General features: G+C 34.2%; 1 protein-coding gene across 1 annotated transcript; it reads right to left on the bottom strand.

Annotated features, from left to right (window-relative positions):
- Positions 1–5,160: 5,160 nt before the first annotated feature.
- On the bottom strand, positions 5,161–7,334 carry LOC120199947 (biotin carboxyl carrier protein of acetyl-CoA carboxylase, chloroplastic-like). Its single transcript, XM_039200910.1, has 7 exons — positions 6,895–7,334; positions 6,527–6,580; positions 6,289–6,440; positions 5,850–6,174; positions 5,690–5,761; positions 5,512–5,577; positions 5,161–5,305 (listed from the first exon to the last, which is right to left on the bottom strand). The coding sequence occupies exons 1-7, from the start codon at positions 7,066–7,068 to the stop codon at positions 5,282–5,284; spliced, it is 867 nt and encodes a 288-aa protein (XP_039056841.1). The 5' UTR covers positions 7,069–7,334; the 3' UTR covers positions 5,161–5,281.
- Positions 7,335–15,083: the final 7,749 nt, after the last annotated feature.

Raw genomic sequence — 15,083 nt, 5'->3', positions numbered from 1 at the left:
TAAGTTCTTAAAAAAGGAAATCATTTGTCGATATAGTCTGCCAGAAAGGAATATTATCGACAATGCTTTGAATTTAAACAACAAAATAATGAAATCAGTTTGTGAATAGTTTCGGATAAAGCATCATAATTTCACCACTTATTTCCCAAAGATGAATGGAGCGGTTGAGGTAGCTAATAAAAATATCAAGAAGCTTATAGAGAAGATGACTAAAACTTATAAAGATTAGCATGAAAAACTACCATTTTTACTGTTGGCTTATTGAACTTCAGTGCAAACATCGACTGGGGCAACTCCGTTCTCGTTAGCCTATGGGATGGAAGCAATCCTACCTATTGAGGTAGAAATTCCTTCACTACGAGTTTTATCAGAGGTAAAACTAGATGAGGCAAATTGAGTACAAGCCAAATATGACCAGTTGAATTTAATTAAAGAAAAGATACTGAAATCTATTTGTCATGGTCAAATGTACCAAAAGATGATGATATGAGCACATGATAAAAAAGTTTACCTCCGATAATTTTACGAATGAGATCTTGTACTTAGAAGGATTTTACATATTCAAAAGGATTTCCGAGGAAAATGGAAGTCAAATTGGGAAGGACCTTATATTGTAAAGAAAGCCTTTTTCTGGAGGAGCTTTAGTTCTCGCTGAAATGAATGGACCAGAGTTACCTTACCCAATGAATTCTGACGCGGTTAAAAGGTATTTTACCTAAAAGGAAAAGGAGTGTTCAAGATGAAAATCCAAAAAGGATATCTTGGAACCAAAGGAGATTGCAAGTTGAAAACCCACAAAGAGCGACTTAAGTGTTATAATTCATGATTCATGTTAGGAAAAGATCCTGGATTCATGGTATAGATTGAGAGATTCATGTAGGGGGTAGCAACATCAAGTGTTGTTCAACCTTATGATTGAAGATAAGTTTCAATATTTGAAATTTGGCAATATAAGAAGGAACTTTACACCTTTATCACAATCGCGACATTTTTTTGACAGAAGTTATATTTGAATCACTTTGTGGTGTGTCAATTCAAAAGCATTTGTGCTATTGATGTTTGAAGATGCCTATTTTTTTCTGTTACAATTTTCAGTAAAAGTTTGCCACGTAGTTACTTAAAAACTCTTTATATGAATAAAAAGAGATGTTTTCTTGATAACTTTTTTTAAGCAACTTGCTTTGAAAATTTAAAACATGTAGCTTAACTTAAAAGTACATGAAATCATGGTGTATTAGTGTACAAAAAGTTTTGAAGAGTGCATGTATTCTGAGGCTAACGATGATTTTAACATGTAATGACATGATACATGAAACATTGAAGTACATAAGAAGTTTTAGATATTTGAAGATGATCTGAAATATTTATCATTGATCGAGTGGTTTGTCATTTGTTCTGGTGGAGTGCAAGAAGAACGAAAACTAAGATCGTGTTCAACCTAGAAAGAGGGATCAAGATGTTCAGTAGGGATAAAATGGTCATGTTTGCTCTACCTAAAATGAGATTGAGTCAAAAATGGACAACAAAAGAGGCTCCTCATTCGAAAAAGAAAATACTCTAAAATTTTGTCGTTGTACACATTTTAGGCATAAATAAGATCATGACATACATTAATGCATGATAGCAAATATAATATCATAACTATAGGTTTCTCGAAAGAAAGTTGAAGGTTGAAGATATTGAAACTCTGAGATAGGAGTAATCAATTCAAAATCCCTAAAAAAGTGGGATATCCAAAGATTTTATGAGTCTAATATCCACGGAAGAGTAGTGGAACAAGTTCTTCTCAACATTGCAGATTTGGTCTCCACGAAAGAGTAGTGGAAGCAAATCAACCTCGAGTCTGGTCTTCATGAAAGAGTAGTGAAACAGATTCTTCTTGATTCCATCCTAGCCTTCACGGAAGAGTAGTGAAGAAAATCATTTTAACCATCACGGAAGAGTAGTGAAGCAATGCAATCCAGCCTTCACGAAAGAGTAATGAAGCAGGAATAGATCAAAGTTTGATCTCCACGGAAGAGTAGTGGAACGGATTTCCCATCAAAATATGAAGTCAATTGGACGAAAACTCCTTGTCTTTTTATCTTTGCTCTATTCTCGTTAACATAAAAATAAGTAAAGAGGGACAGCTGTAGACAGTCATTTTCGTCCTATTCTTATTATTTTTATTATTATGATTATTATTATTATCACTATTATTATTAATATATAGATACTAAATAATTAAAATTTTGTTACAAGCCCAAATGCAAAACAAATCTGACCCGAGGCCCAATTACAACCAAGTCTTATTCATCAATTTCTCCAACTGTCGCAGATCACAACCTTTGGATTTGGAAAGATTCAACGGTCTCAGATGAATCCAGCAGAACCATAAGGTTTCATTACAACCCTAGGGCAATTCCAGCCGCCGCCTTAGGTTGATGATGAGACTTTTGCCACCGCTGTCATGTGTTCCACTCAGCCATCACCACGAAGACACCGTCGTTGAAGACATCAGCCAAGATTGAAGGAGATCTGGGTGCATTTAATGCACCCAGCTTACTCACCGTACAACTCACCACCCCTGGGTGAGTCACCACCATAGCCTTGGTGACTCACGGGGGTACCCCTCTTTAACCGGTCCGAACGGTGTAACAAATGAGGCTATAAAATACCATCGAACCTGCAAGAGAATAAGACAACAAGCAAGAAGGAATACCAGTAACCAATCCATGAAAAAAAAACTAGAAAAATATAGATAAGAGATCGGGAGAGCCTTACCGTCGTCGGAGCTTCCAAGCGTCACCGGATAAGTCAAAACACCGAAGGTAAATCATTAGATCTACTTCAATTGAGAGCTTTTTAGGGAAAATATCACCGGATTCGGCTTTAGGACGGGCAGAGGATTGATTGGATGTATTTTTTTAATTTCCGACCACCGTGGACGGTGGCTGACGGTTGTAGTTGGTGATGACATACGGCTACGGCCGGTAGACGGTTTCCATCCGGTGAGGGAATCCTAGAGAGAGGGGAGAGCTTCTCTCTCTAAGAGAGCTCTCTAAGATAGAGAAGCAAAGAGAGAAAATGAAGGTCTTAGGACTCTTTAGGCCGAATTCGGCCTATATATACCCCTCCCTGAATGATGTCATTTTGGGGAGGGGCCTACATGTAAATTGAAGCATGGGTAAATTATACTCGGGGCCTGTAACTTTGTAATCTTCCAATTTAGTCACTGAAAGCATGTTTCTGTGTATCCTATTTCGGTTCTCAAATTTTATTTGTTTTTATTTTAGTAATTAATCGTATGTATATATAGTTAGGGTAAAATATTCATTTTAATCCCTTTTATTTTAATAAGTTATATTTTAATCCGAATAATTTTTAAGGTTAATGTTAATACCTACATATTTTGAATTATGACCATTAATTTAGTTACTTTGCAATTTAATCTTTGATCTTTAATATTTTATAATATTGAGTAAACATAGGATTATTTACACTTCTAGTATTTAACATATTTAGTATTTGTAGTAATAATCTAGATATTTTATTTTTATTTTCATAATCTAATCAAATGCATATTTATTAGTTTATTGCAAAGATAATTAATTAGTAAACAAAGGTACCAATTTTGGGCGTTGTGGGTTGCTAATCCTTCCCCACACGTAACCAACTCCCGAACTCATTTTCTGGTAAGTAGACCCTTGTTATGTTATTTTAATATTATTTTATTAAAATAACATATCATTTTGGTGACCAATCACACCTCGACAAATGATTGGTGGCGACTCTTCAAATTAGTGTTTTATCTTATGCCAGAAGATAAACATTTATTTTTTCGAGATAACGACACTTGTGTGTACACTTTGATTTTTGCCAGGCAAATACATCTCAACAATCCTGCAGTAGTTGATACTCGAACCCGAAATCTTTAGAAATAATAATCATCCATTTAATCACTAAGATCAATTGGTTCGTATAAATTGATACATTTAATAACAAAGGGAATAAATTGATACATTTAATGATACAAGGACTTAACCCCTACTATCATTGTTCATTTTTATGTGTTGACAATGAAGTAATAGGCATGTAAAGTATGTTCCCCTTCCCACAAGTAATAGCCGAGGCACATACTAGAAATAACTTATAGAATTTAAAATATAATTTGTTAATATAATGTTAAAAGAAGGCAATTGAAAATATTACTAATAGTATAATTTTTTTATGTTGAACATGGTAAAATTTTAACTTGAAACCAAAACTATTATCTTCTTCGTAACATTTTCAGTTGCAATCGAAAAAATACAAATTGTATTACTTTTTCGATTGTAAACACAAAACATGTCGTAATATAATACTTTCGATTGCAACTAAAAATATTAAAAATTTAGATATTACTTAGGTTGAACTGGATAATATTTTAAGTTATGGCTTAATACCAAAATAAGTGTCCAAATTATATTGTTTTTCACGAATATGTGCCTTAAGTATTTTTTTGATTCATCCCGGTGCCTAACGTTGTAAACGTTGCCACTTTAGGTGTCCGGGCCTTCAACTGTATTAATTTCCCCCGTTAAGTGGCACGTGTCACAATCTGGTAATATTAAAAATTTTATTTAAAATTAAAAAATTAAAATTATATATTTAAAAAAATATAAAATTTTTGAAATAACCCCAATTGATTTTTTTTTGGGTTACCCTCTAGGTTCCAAGGCTTCGTCTTGACTAATTCGAACCGACTCGTGTTGCATACCTAGCTTTAGTGGGTGAGTCTCCTGGTAGAGATTTTCCGCATATACAAGGACTCGAACTCGAGACCTTACTTAAGCAATATCAAGACACTTACCACTTAAACCAACCCTTGTTGGTAAAATTGATTTATTATTTTAGATATCGTGCTATATCTATATTTTAAGAAAATAATTTTTAATCGTCCGCTAAAACCATTTTAACTATTTTTCTCACCAATGGGACCAAAATCTCAAGGATTCACATGATAGTACATGCTCATTTTTCAAATTTAACTTATTTTATACATGTTTCTCTACAAAATTTAAGTAATAAACAACACAAATACCTTAAAAGTACCTGACTATGACTACACTCGCTTAATATGAACTTACGTTATAATAAACCAAGGCACTTAAACCCAAGAAAAAGTCATCCATCCTCTTGTTTGTAATTCAAACAAGCACACCATTATTATTATCATCATATTAATTTAAAACATTACACAATAAATCAAAACATTGGGTCTCACACCTCACAAAGCTCCCATCGGATGGAATTGGCTTGTTCAAGGCACGATCACAAACAGAGGCTGCAAATCACAAATCACAATGGCTTTCAACCAAATTTGTAACCCCAAAATGGATTGTTAAAACAATGCAATCTCTTTAAACCGATTCGATTTATTTGGTTCCCATAGTTATTCAGTTAGTTCAATCGGAATTTAGTATTTACAACTAATAACTGAATGGACACAATTAACCAATCATTATAATTTAGCAAGAGATAAGAGGTTACCATGTCTACACCAACTGGTTTTCCATCCTCTACCAATATCTCCGTTATGGTTCCGGATTGATCGGCCTGAGAAACCACAAATCAAGAACGTTAGGAGGAATAAGTAGAAGACAAATGACTACAACCCAATCAATTCCAGAGTGAGCAAAGCTAAGGAACCACGAGGACTTGAGCTTACTTCAATTTCGTTCATCAATTTCATTGCCTCGATGATGCAGACAACTTGACCTTTCTGCACTTTATCTCCCACCTGAAAGACCATCGATCCAATATTACAAGCTTTGTACATTAGCCGAAAAATTGCAGATGGTCGTCAACGGAAATCTGCAGGCACTTGCCTTTACAAACGGTGGTTCACCCGGTGCAGGATTCCTATAGAAGGTTCCGGCCATGGGGCATTTGAGGGGTGGACGAGAAGAATTCCCCGTTTTAGCGGGGGGCAGTGACGAAGGCGCAGATGCTGGAGGGGTCGGGCTAGCAGGAGCTGGGCCTGCCACTGCTGCTGCCAGAGGTGGAGTTTGAAACATCGCTTGAGGCATGTATTGTGGCATGACGATCGGAGATGCTGATTCCGGTGGCTGCAAAGCTTCCTTCTTTCTTATTTCGAGCTCACAATCCGATTGCTTCAGTTGCAACTCTATAACATCTCGTGAATCAACAAGTCTGCTCATCAAAAGTATAAAATCAACATCAATTACGAAACAGATTCTTCTCGTCAAACAACCATTTGCAGAAATCTACTGGCAGGGACATACGAAAATGCTTCAATCAACTTACTTAACGAGGTCCGATACTTGAGACATGAATGCCGAGATTGCTTCAGCATCCGGAATAGCGTTCTCTGCTTGTTTTTCATCATCTTCCTTAGGCAATGAAACTTTAGGTTTCGTGTCGACTGCCGCTACAGAATTCGACGATAGCTCTGCAACCTTAATTTTTCCAAAGTTGGTTCAATGGATGTCGATAAGATCTCATCTAAAGATTAAAAATTTCAACTTCAAAGTGAAAAACAGACCTCGTTAAGCTGCGCATGGCTCGTGAAGACTGTAGTTTGCTTAGGATTAAGCCACTGCAAATGACAACCAGATATCGAAAAAAGCCAATGAACGAAACATTATAGCCACATGAACATTCGTCAATACAAATCGCCATTAATGATTATACAAATTTTGTATTTGAGACACTTTAATTGCAAAGAAGAAAACATACGAATAACATATCAATATTTCAGTCAAAACACAAAAATAATCCTAGAAAATGGTCGTTACTAGTCAAGATGGGAAAAAACAGATCCCCCAGCATAATCAGTAACATATAATCAAAAACCCAATAAACTCTTCAAACAAAAACAAAAGAAACAAAAGGAATATGAAAGTAACTAACCTGGGATGCTGAAAAAGAAGGTACCCGGTTTGAAGATCCAAATGCCAAGCAAGATTTGAAGTTAAAGCTCGAAGCTTGAGGAAGAGCCAAAGAAACCCTTTGATTTTGACTTTGTTGGTTTGTTTTCAACAGAGAATAGATCTTGTGGCAGGGAACAGAGACTGAAGAAGCCATTTTTTGTTGAGTTTTAAAGCAAACCCAGAACTGGTTTTAGCTCTATATATAGAAAGAAAGCAATAAGGAAGGCGATTAGATTGAAGAAATGGGAGAGAAATCTGAGGAAAACCCAGAGAAAAAACAGCCGAAAAATGGGAGCCAAGCAAGAAACTTTTTTTATATAAAATGAAAAATGTGGGTTTAAATTAAAGATGGTGAGAAATAAGAGCAGAACTCGAGGTTTTTTTAATTTAATTAAATAAACTGGGGCTTCGATAATAACGAAGAAGATGGGAGGAAAAAGAAGAATCGTGAAATGTGATAGTTTTAACTAACCTCAACTACATTCCCCAACTCTACCACGACTGTCACTTGTCTACTCTCCTCCTTTTCCTCAAAATTTAGGGGTATTTTGTTCGAGAAAAAAAATCATTATTAGAGATTTAAAATATTAGGGTGAACTAATTTAAAAATTAGGAATGCAAAATTTATTCTAAAACAAAAATATAAAAATAGAGAATCAAGTATCTAACGGATCAAAAATTTATTCTATGGATGAGTATCGGTGCTATCCTTTTAAAAATTCATTATTAGAGATTTAAAATATTAGGCTGAACTAATTTAAAAATTAGGAATGAAAAATTTATTCTAAAACAAAAATATAAAATATAGAATCAAGTATCTGACGGATCAAAAATTTATTCTATGAATGAGTTTCAGTAATACCCTTTTAAAATTGTCTAATTTTTGCTTGAATGAAGAACAATATCGATACCATCGTTATAGGGTGCTCTATTTTGACACAAAAATCCTATCTTTCTATCCTCAATTACCCCATTGAGATCCCCAACTGATGTTTAAGTGTTTTATTTGATATTAGGGGTCATAAAGAGTGTGTAAACATGCTGAAAACACCCAAACAATGCAAATACCATGAACATGATTCAAGCTATGCAACCTACCAAAACTCACCCTAATGAGCTACATATGGTATAGTTGACTTAGAAGTGAGTTATCTAAGTATCTAGTTTGCTGGAAGTGTTAATGACTCAACCCAATGTAAGTTTTTTCTTCCCCTTAGCTTTGAAGATCTCTCCAACTTCTCTCACTAGTCAAGAATTAATGAACATATTACTATCTGAATTTAGAGGTTAAGAGGGGTATAAAAACACTTCATAAAGCTAGAAATCTATGAAAATGAATCAAAACCCTTTGGTTTCTCAAACCCCTAAAAACCCCCTTTTTGGTTTATATGGTGAAATGGTGAAGTTGAGGGCTTAATTTAAAGCTCTAAAGATGTTGAGTTCATTCCTTATCTTGGCTTGCTAGGAAATGCAGTTTCCATCTTTGCTTCAACTTTCTTAGGGAAAAGAAAAAGATGAATGGGAAGAGAGAAGACAAGGAAAATTTGAGGAAAAAAGGGAGAGGACAATGTGAGATCACCCACAATTAAGAACTCTTCGACTTTTGAAATCTTCAATGGTGTAATTAATTCCTTGGTCCCTCAAGTTTCATCTAAGATTAAAAATGTCTCATTTGACAACTATTGGGCTTAACTCAAGCCCAAATCCATTTCAATTTGGGTCAAAGCTTCTTATAAACTAGGAAATTAATTTAACCTAATCCAGAATTTGGGGTGTTACACCCAGTCAGTTCCAAGACAATTTCGGACCTTATCTTGAATACCCGAGAGTATTTTTTAGGAAGGCTAGAGGGGTGTGTGCTCCGAGGTGTAGAAGCCTCGACCAAACCATGATGCGTACTTCAACAGTTCATAACAACATTTTTATGTCTTCATACCTATGCCACTAGCATGCTCATTTATTTAGTGTGGCACTTAGTTCGTAAGCTCAGCTTTCAGAATGTTTTTTAGTGCGCATGTTCTTAGAAGACCGTCTGTGAAGCGTTATCGTCACCAGATATTCCATATCAACTGAGGCTAGCAAAGTGCGTCTTTATTTGTATTAGAGGGCATGTACTATTTATAGACCCTTTTGTATTCAGTCGTAACTCTATTTTGATTTAACTCAGTATTTGTATTTGAGATATTTTAGGAGCCTCCCTGTATTTTGTAAACTCATATTATTATGTTTTATTTCATTTTATTATGGATGGTTTTACATAATGTTTTACAAAGACTTTTAAAAGGAAAATTTTGGGTTAGCCACTTCAGTGGTCCCATGTGACACATTCATCCTTCGATCTTAGGGTTGTACTAGATTAGATGTTACACAGCCTGGGTGCTTTATTGTTCTTGATGAGTAATTGGATCGTCTGATTAGATCCAACAGTCGAGGTTGATACGACGTTGGACTATTATGGTTAATGTTATAAAACCCTAACCTGCAGGAGATTTGGCCTGTTGATCTCATCTTAATCTAATGTTTGTCTTTTGTGTAGTGCGAGGAACATCACAAAACCCTAGCTAATCCCCAAGGCTTGTTAGCTCAGGCTTGCCTTGCGAGTTTTAGGCCTTGGACTCATTGGTCTTGATGGAAGGTTATGTTGGGTCAGGCGAGCCTTCCTACCAGGACTCCTTATCTCTTAAACTTTACCGATTGGATTGAACTCGAAATTCTTGGATCTGGACATGACTTTTTGGACCTAAAACCAAAAATAAAAACAAGAATAAAAAATAAAACTATAATATAATATAATATAATATAATAATATAATATAATATAATATATAAATATATAATATAATATAATATAATATAATATAATATATATATAATATAATATAATATAATATAATATATAATATAATATAATATAATAATATAATAATATAATATAATATAATATAATAATATAAATATAATATAATATAATATAATATAATATAATATAATATAATAATATAATATAATATAATATATATATAATATAATATATATATATAATAATATATATATAATATAATATAATATAATATAATATAATATAATATTGTAAAATTAATATTATATGTAAAAATACAAACAAAAATTGTCTCGGACGATAATAGGTGTCCACACCAACATGGTGAAGCTAATGTCAATGAACACAATGAGATGAGAGAGAATAGGAAGAGCAACCTATATGAAGAAATCATGTTCTAAGTAGACAACTACCGCTATGTGAAACGTATTCACGAAGAAAATATATTATGTTTTTTTTTATTTTTTTAATTGATTGTTATATTTAGTTTTTATATTTTATATTATGTTTTAATTGAATATTATATATTTATATATTTAGTTTTTATATTATGTTATATGTCTTTTAGGTGGGTTGTCAAATTAGCATAAGGTGTTTCCTGCAAAGTGCACCTTTGTTGAGTTGGATGCCATGTATGTAAAGCGCATCCTACAAATTGCTTCACCACATAGTATGAAAGGGTGACATTTCGATAGTTTTTCATCTTTTGGTGATTTTTAAGTAAAATTATTTGAGAATTTAGGTATATTAAGGGAAAATACCCTATAATTTTTGTTCGAGTTAATGGGCTAAAAAATCAAGTATGACAGATTGAGTAACTTAAAACACCTTTAAAAATGATATGTTAAAATAAATAAAATACTAATTGAATTTCTATAAAAAAAAAAGAAGCAATTTTGTCTTTTAATTCTTAAATCATGCTTAAATTATGATGTTGTTAAGCACGATTCTAATGTGGGTTGACATGTTTTGAGCACTCCTTTTTTAAATGTTGTATTTAAGTCCTATATGATGTATTGTATTATTTTAGTTAATATTGGATTTTGGTTACAATATTCATAAATATGTCATTTTGGTCATTAATGTGCATGTGATTATATTTTGGTTTAATTGTTATTTTCCCTTACATATTTTAGTTTAGTTTATTTTAGTCCTAGCATTATTATGGGTTATTCTCATTTTTAGTACCTATATTTGTTTAAAATGTTGACTGTGGTTCTGATTTGTTCATAATGGATGTATAGTCCTTTAAGTTGTTATTTTTATTTTGGTCACATAAATCATTGAACGAACTTATTTTATTTTTTTATTTTAATCCTTAATTTTTTCTTGTTCGTATTATAGTCTTTCATTTTGAATGTATGTTTTACATATTATGTAATTATTTTGCACTATATTAAATAAATATTGTTAAGCTCTATTTAATGTAAATATCTTATATTGTATATTTTCAACTGCGTTTATTCACATTATATTTTTATTTGTTGATGAGATATTCGATTTGATTTTCAAGAACACGAGTGCGTAGAATGAGTGACTCCTATCCAATTTCATCCAAATTAATTCCAAATCACCAATTTTGTAAATAAAAGTCAAAATAGTTTTTTTATAATAATATTTTAATTGTTTCAAAAAAAATGGTTATGATAACTTGGCGACTATGCTAGGGACTTTTTTTAGAGAGTCAGGCTGTAAGTCACTTACATATTTCGTAGTGGTGGAAATTATAAGTTTGAGTCTATAGTTAACTTATGATCCATTTATTGGGTTTTTAATTTCTTCATTTTTAATTGTGATACTGATTTTTTATATCTTTGTTTTCAACAGTGTTAAAAGTCTTTTGTGAGAGTTTTTTTCTTTAGAGTGAAAGGTTTGTATGTTCCTCCTCACACACATCACGTGCATTTGCATGACATAAGCTCTAGACCCAAGCTTCGTTCCAAGTAAGTCGGGGTGAATGCTTTACTCTCATAAGAATTTATTCTTCGTATGAGTTTTAGCAAATAACCCAGGGGATACATACCTTATACCTACGTAGGGATTTATTCCTCATATGGGTATAAGGAAGTGAATCCCCTCGAATTGAACTTGTTCCGTTCGAAACCTATAATGGGTAAGGATCAAGGGTTTGATAGCCTAAGGGGCACCGACATCAAGGACAATTCGAGTACCCTTTTTCTGTTAGAGACGAAACCATACATATAGTGAACCGTAGAACGATCACCTTAGGAATAGTTATACTGAATCTCTATCCATCAGTAGGTACCCAAAATAGATGTACACAAAGGAGGAGTGTTTCTAAACCTTTTCTTTTTGCTTTAAATTATGTTGAATAATAGCATGCGAACTAGATACCATGCGGGTAGGATTAATTTTTTGAAAAATCATTTTAGGTAGATAGCATGTCTAGGTAGGAATGTTATTTAATTAAAGCTTGTTCAGGTAGATATCATGACGGGGTAGGTGTTATATTCATCTTTGAATAAAATTTTATATGTATCGATTGTCTTACATGTACTAACTAATTTCTTTTCTTTTGATTGTGTACACTAACGTATTTCTTTTCTTTTGATTGTGTCATTTTTCATCCTTCTTTGCATTGCATTGCATAGTCATGACATAATGCAAAGGTGTTAATCCGCAAGGGGATATTTGAGAGAAAATTTTCACAATAAGAAGTATAAGTTTTCAATCAAGCAGTCATGTACACAGACATGCACCGAGGGCTAAAAGAAATTCATAAAGTACGAGAATGAGAATTGCTCGAAGATCGTGCAGTATTCGAGATGGAATGATGATCCACTGATCCGAGGAGTATTCCAACAGTAGATTCTTATCTAAGATTATTCCATTGATGGTCATCAAGGAGCGACACACTGACTTCAGCACCGTATGGGCATTAACCAAGTTTGATTACAGATCATTGAGGGGCATCATTTTCGAGGATGAAGATTCAAGAAGAAGCAATGATTCATTTCAGACTCAATATCTAAGCGAAAGCATGTCTGTAAAATGGATTGTATTGTAATGTGAAGACTTTTATATCTGGTGAAAATTGTTCTACGATATTCATCGTTGGGATCAACATTTTTTGCATCTGCGTTGCATCATTGCATTTTGCATGACATTCATTTAGGCATCTTTTACATGCATTAATTATATTTGTGGGAAACTTTGAGGAAGTGTTTCTAACTATGCAACTTCGTTCACATAGTATTGAGAATGGAAGCAAAATTTGAGAAGCTGAAGAAAGAGTTGGAAGAGGGTTTGCAAATGATGCAAATGATGCAAATGAAGTGGGAAGCTAAGATGGAGTAGGCGCAAAAATCCACCATGGATCGTATCTTGCAAAACCAAAATGACCTGGTTGATCAAATTGTAGCCAAACTGACTGGGCTTAATCAAGAAAGAGGCAAAGAGAAGAGTTCCTCGACCCGTGAAACCTCTGAATGTGTGAATGCACATGCAAATCCATAAATACCCCTTTCGCCCGACAAGCCACCAAGTAGGCTTCTCAGCCACTAAAATTCATGCAACTATGTCATATCATCGGGATAAGTCTACTGATCACAATACGACTACTCACGATGAGATGAGATGAGCCAAGAATGAGATCCCTGAGAACTTAAAACAATAGTGTAGAGAGACATTCCAGTGAATGAGAGGACAGAGCTCTCATAATGAAATGGATGCAATCGAACTAGTCTTAGTTCCTGACTTGGTGCTTCCACCCAAATTCAAGATGCCCGAGTTTGAAAAGTATACTGGAACCAGTTTCCCTAATGCCCATCTCACGATGTTTGCTCGAAGGATGACTGGTTACACCAATAACGATCAGATGTTGATATACTGCTTCCAAGATAGTTTGATTGGACCCACTTCTAAGTGGTATAATCAACTGAGTCATACTCAAGTCCGCTCTTGGAAGGATTTGGCTAGTGCTTTTCTGGGCTAATACAAGCACATGACTGATATGGCCCCTGATCGAACAACGCTGCAAAATATGGAAATAAAGAGTAGTGAGAGCTTTCAATAATATGTACAATGATGGACGGATATTGCATCTCAAGTGCATCCTCCAATGACTGAAAGAGAGTTCATCACTTTATTCATCGACACATTAAAGTATCCATATATCAACCACATGATAGAGGCTACCACCAAGAGTTTCTCTGACATTGTCATGTATGGAGAAATGATCGAATGAGTTGTAAAGAATGGCCAGATAAGAAGCACTAGCAGTACTGACATTGAGGAAAGAGCTGAGATTAACATAATGGGATCTTATCTAGCTAATATAGGAATATGTTCTGTGAAAAGACTCACATCAATTCAACCCCAATGACATATGAGGAATTTCTCTCAACACTAGTTGAGAAGAATCTTGTGACTCCAGTTCAATCCAAACCAAGAGAAGCCCCATATCTTGATGGCCATGATATTAACACAATATACAACTATCATATTGGGAGCTTAGGGCACACCACTAAGAACTGTGGGGCATTGAAGCGCAAGGTCCAAGATCTAATCAATTCAAGGGCATTGACATTCAATGTGTGATGGGGCATTCTGATTGAGAATCGACTGGGCATCCATTAGGAGTTTTGTTGCATTCTCATGCATGTTGATAACTTCCTAAAATGCTACTTTTAAGGCTTTTTTCACTTAAGTTATTGTTTGTTTAAAAGCCCATTTTAATCATTTTAGGATCATGTAGTTGCATATAGTTGCATTTGTGGTGGTATTGTTATTTTATCTTTTAAGGATGTTGTATGAGAGAAAGGTGTAGTTGCTTATGGTGTGCAGGAAATAGTAAGCAGAAGGTCGCACTGGGAAGGAATGCTATGACATCACATGCTGCTGAAGCAGATTGAAATGCCTTGGCATTTCTGGCGCAGAAATGGACAAAATGGTATTTTGTAAAAAGAAAGCTGGCAAGGTGCGTGTCTGATGGTTGTAACCGCCTGTTGGGGACCACTGCCACCTGGAAGGATAATACTTACACCCAAGGAGTGAATCTAGGGGTATGATGGGTATTTTGAGGGTGAAAAATCCTATTAATACCCTTAGATATTTTTATTATATAATACACCTCACATGAGAGAGAAAAGAGAGAGGATTTTTAGCAACATTTTCTTACATTCTTCAACGTATCCCTTTTTTCATCCTTTAGTGGTGTTCCTCTATTGACGTGCTCCAAGAAGTGGCGAGTTAGACATCCGAGAGGAGCTACTGAGCTAAGGTGAGTTTTGGTCGTTGAGGAGAGCTTCGATTGCGCGCGTTGAAGACTTCTTCTCCATTCACTTTTACTGTTATTTTTATATTTGATAT

This window comes from Hibiscus syriacus, unplaced genomic scaffold (genome assembly GCF_006381635.1).
Source record: "Hibiscus syriacus cultivar Baekdansim isolate YM2019G1 unplaced genomic scaffold, ASM638163v2 tig00005856_pilon, whole genome shotgun sequence".
Taxonomy (NCBI): Eukaryota; Viridiplantae; Streptophyta; class Magnoliopsida; order Malvales; family Malvaceae; genus Hibiscus; species Hibiscus syriacus.
This window is presented reverse-complemented; position numbering and strand designations above follow the sequence as displayed.

What these genes read in the sequence shown, in the direction of transcription:
- LOC120199947 (XM_039200910.1), bottom strand. Translation starts at nt 7,068, where the DNA reads ATGGCTTCTTCAGTCTCTGTTCCCTGCCACAAGATCTATTCTCTGTTG. An exon ending in CAAGTATCGGACCTCGTTAA is followed by an intron (nt 6,175 to 6,288) that starts GTAAGTTGATTG and finishes TTTGATGAGCAG; the next exon opens with ACTTGTTGATTCACGAGATG. An exon ending in GTGAACCACCGTTTGTAAAG is followed by an intron (nt 5,762 to 5,849) that starts GCAAGTGCCTGC and finishes ATGGTCTTTCAG; the next exon opens with GTGGGAGATAAAGTGCAGAA.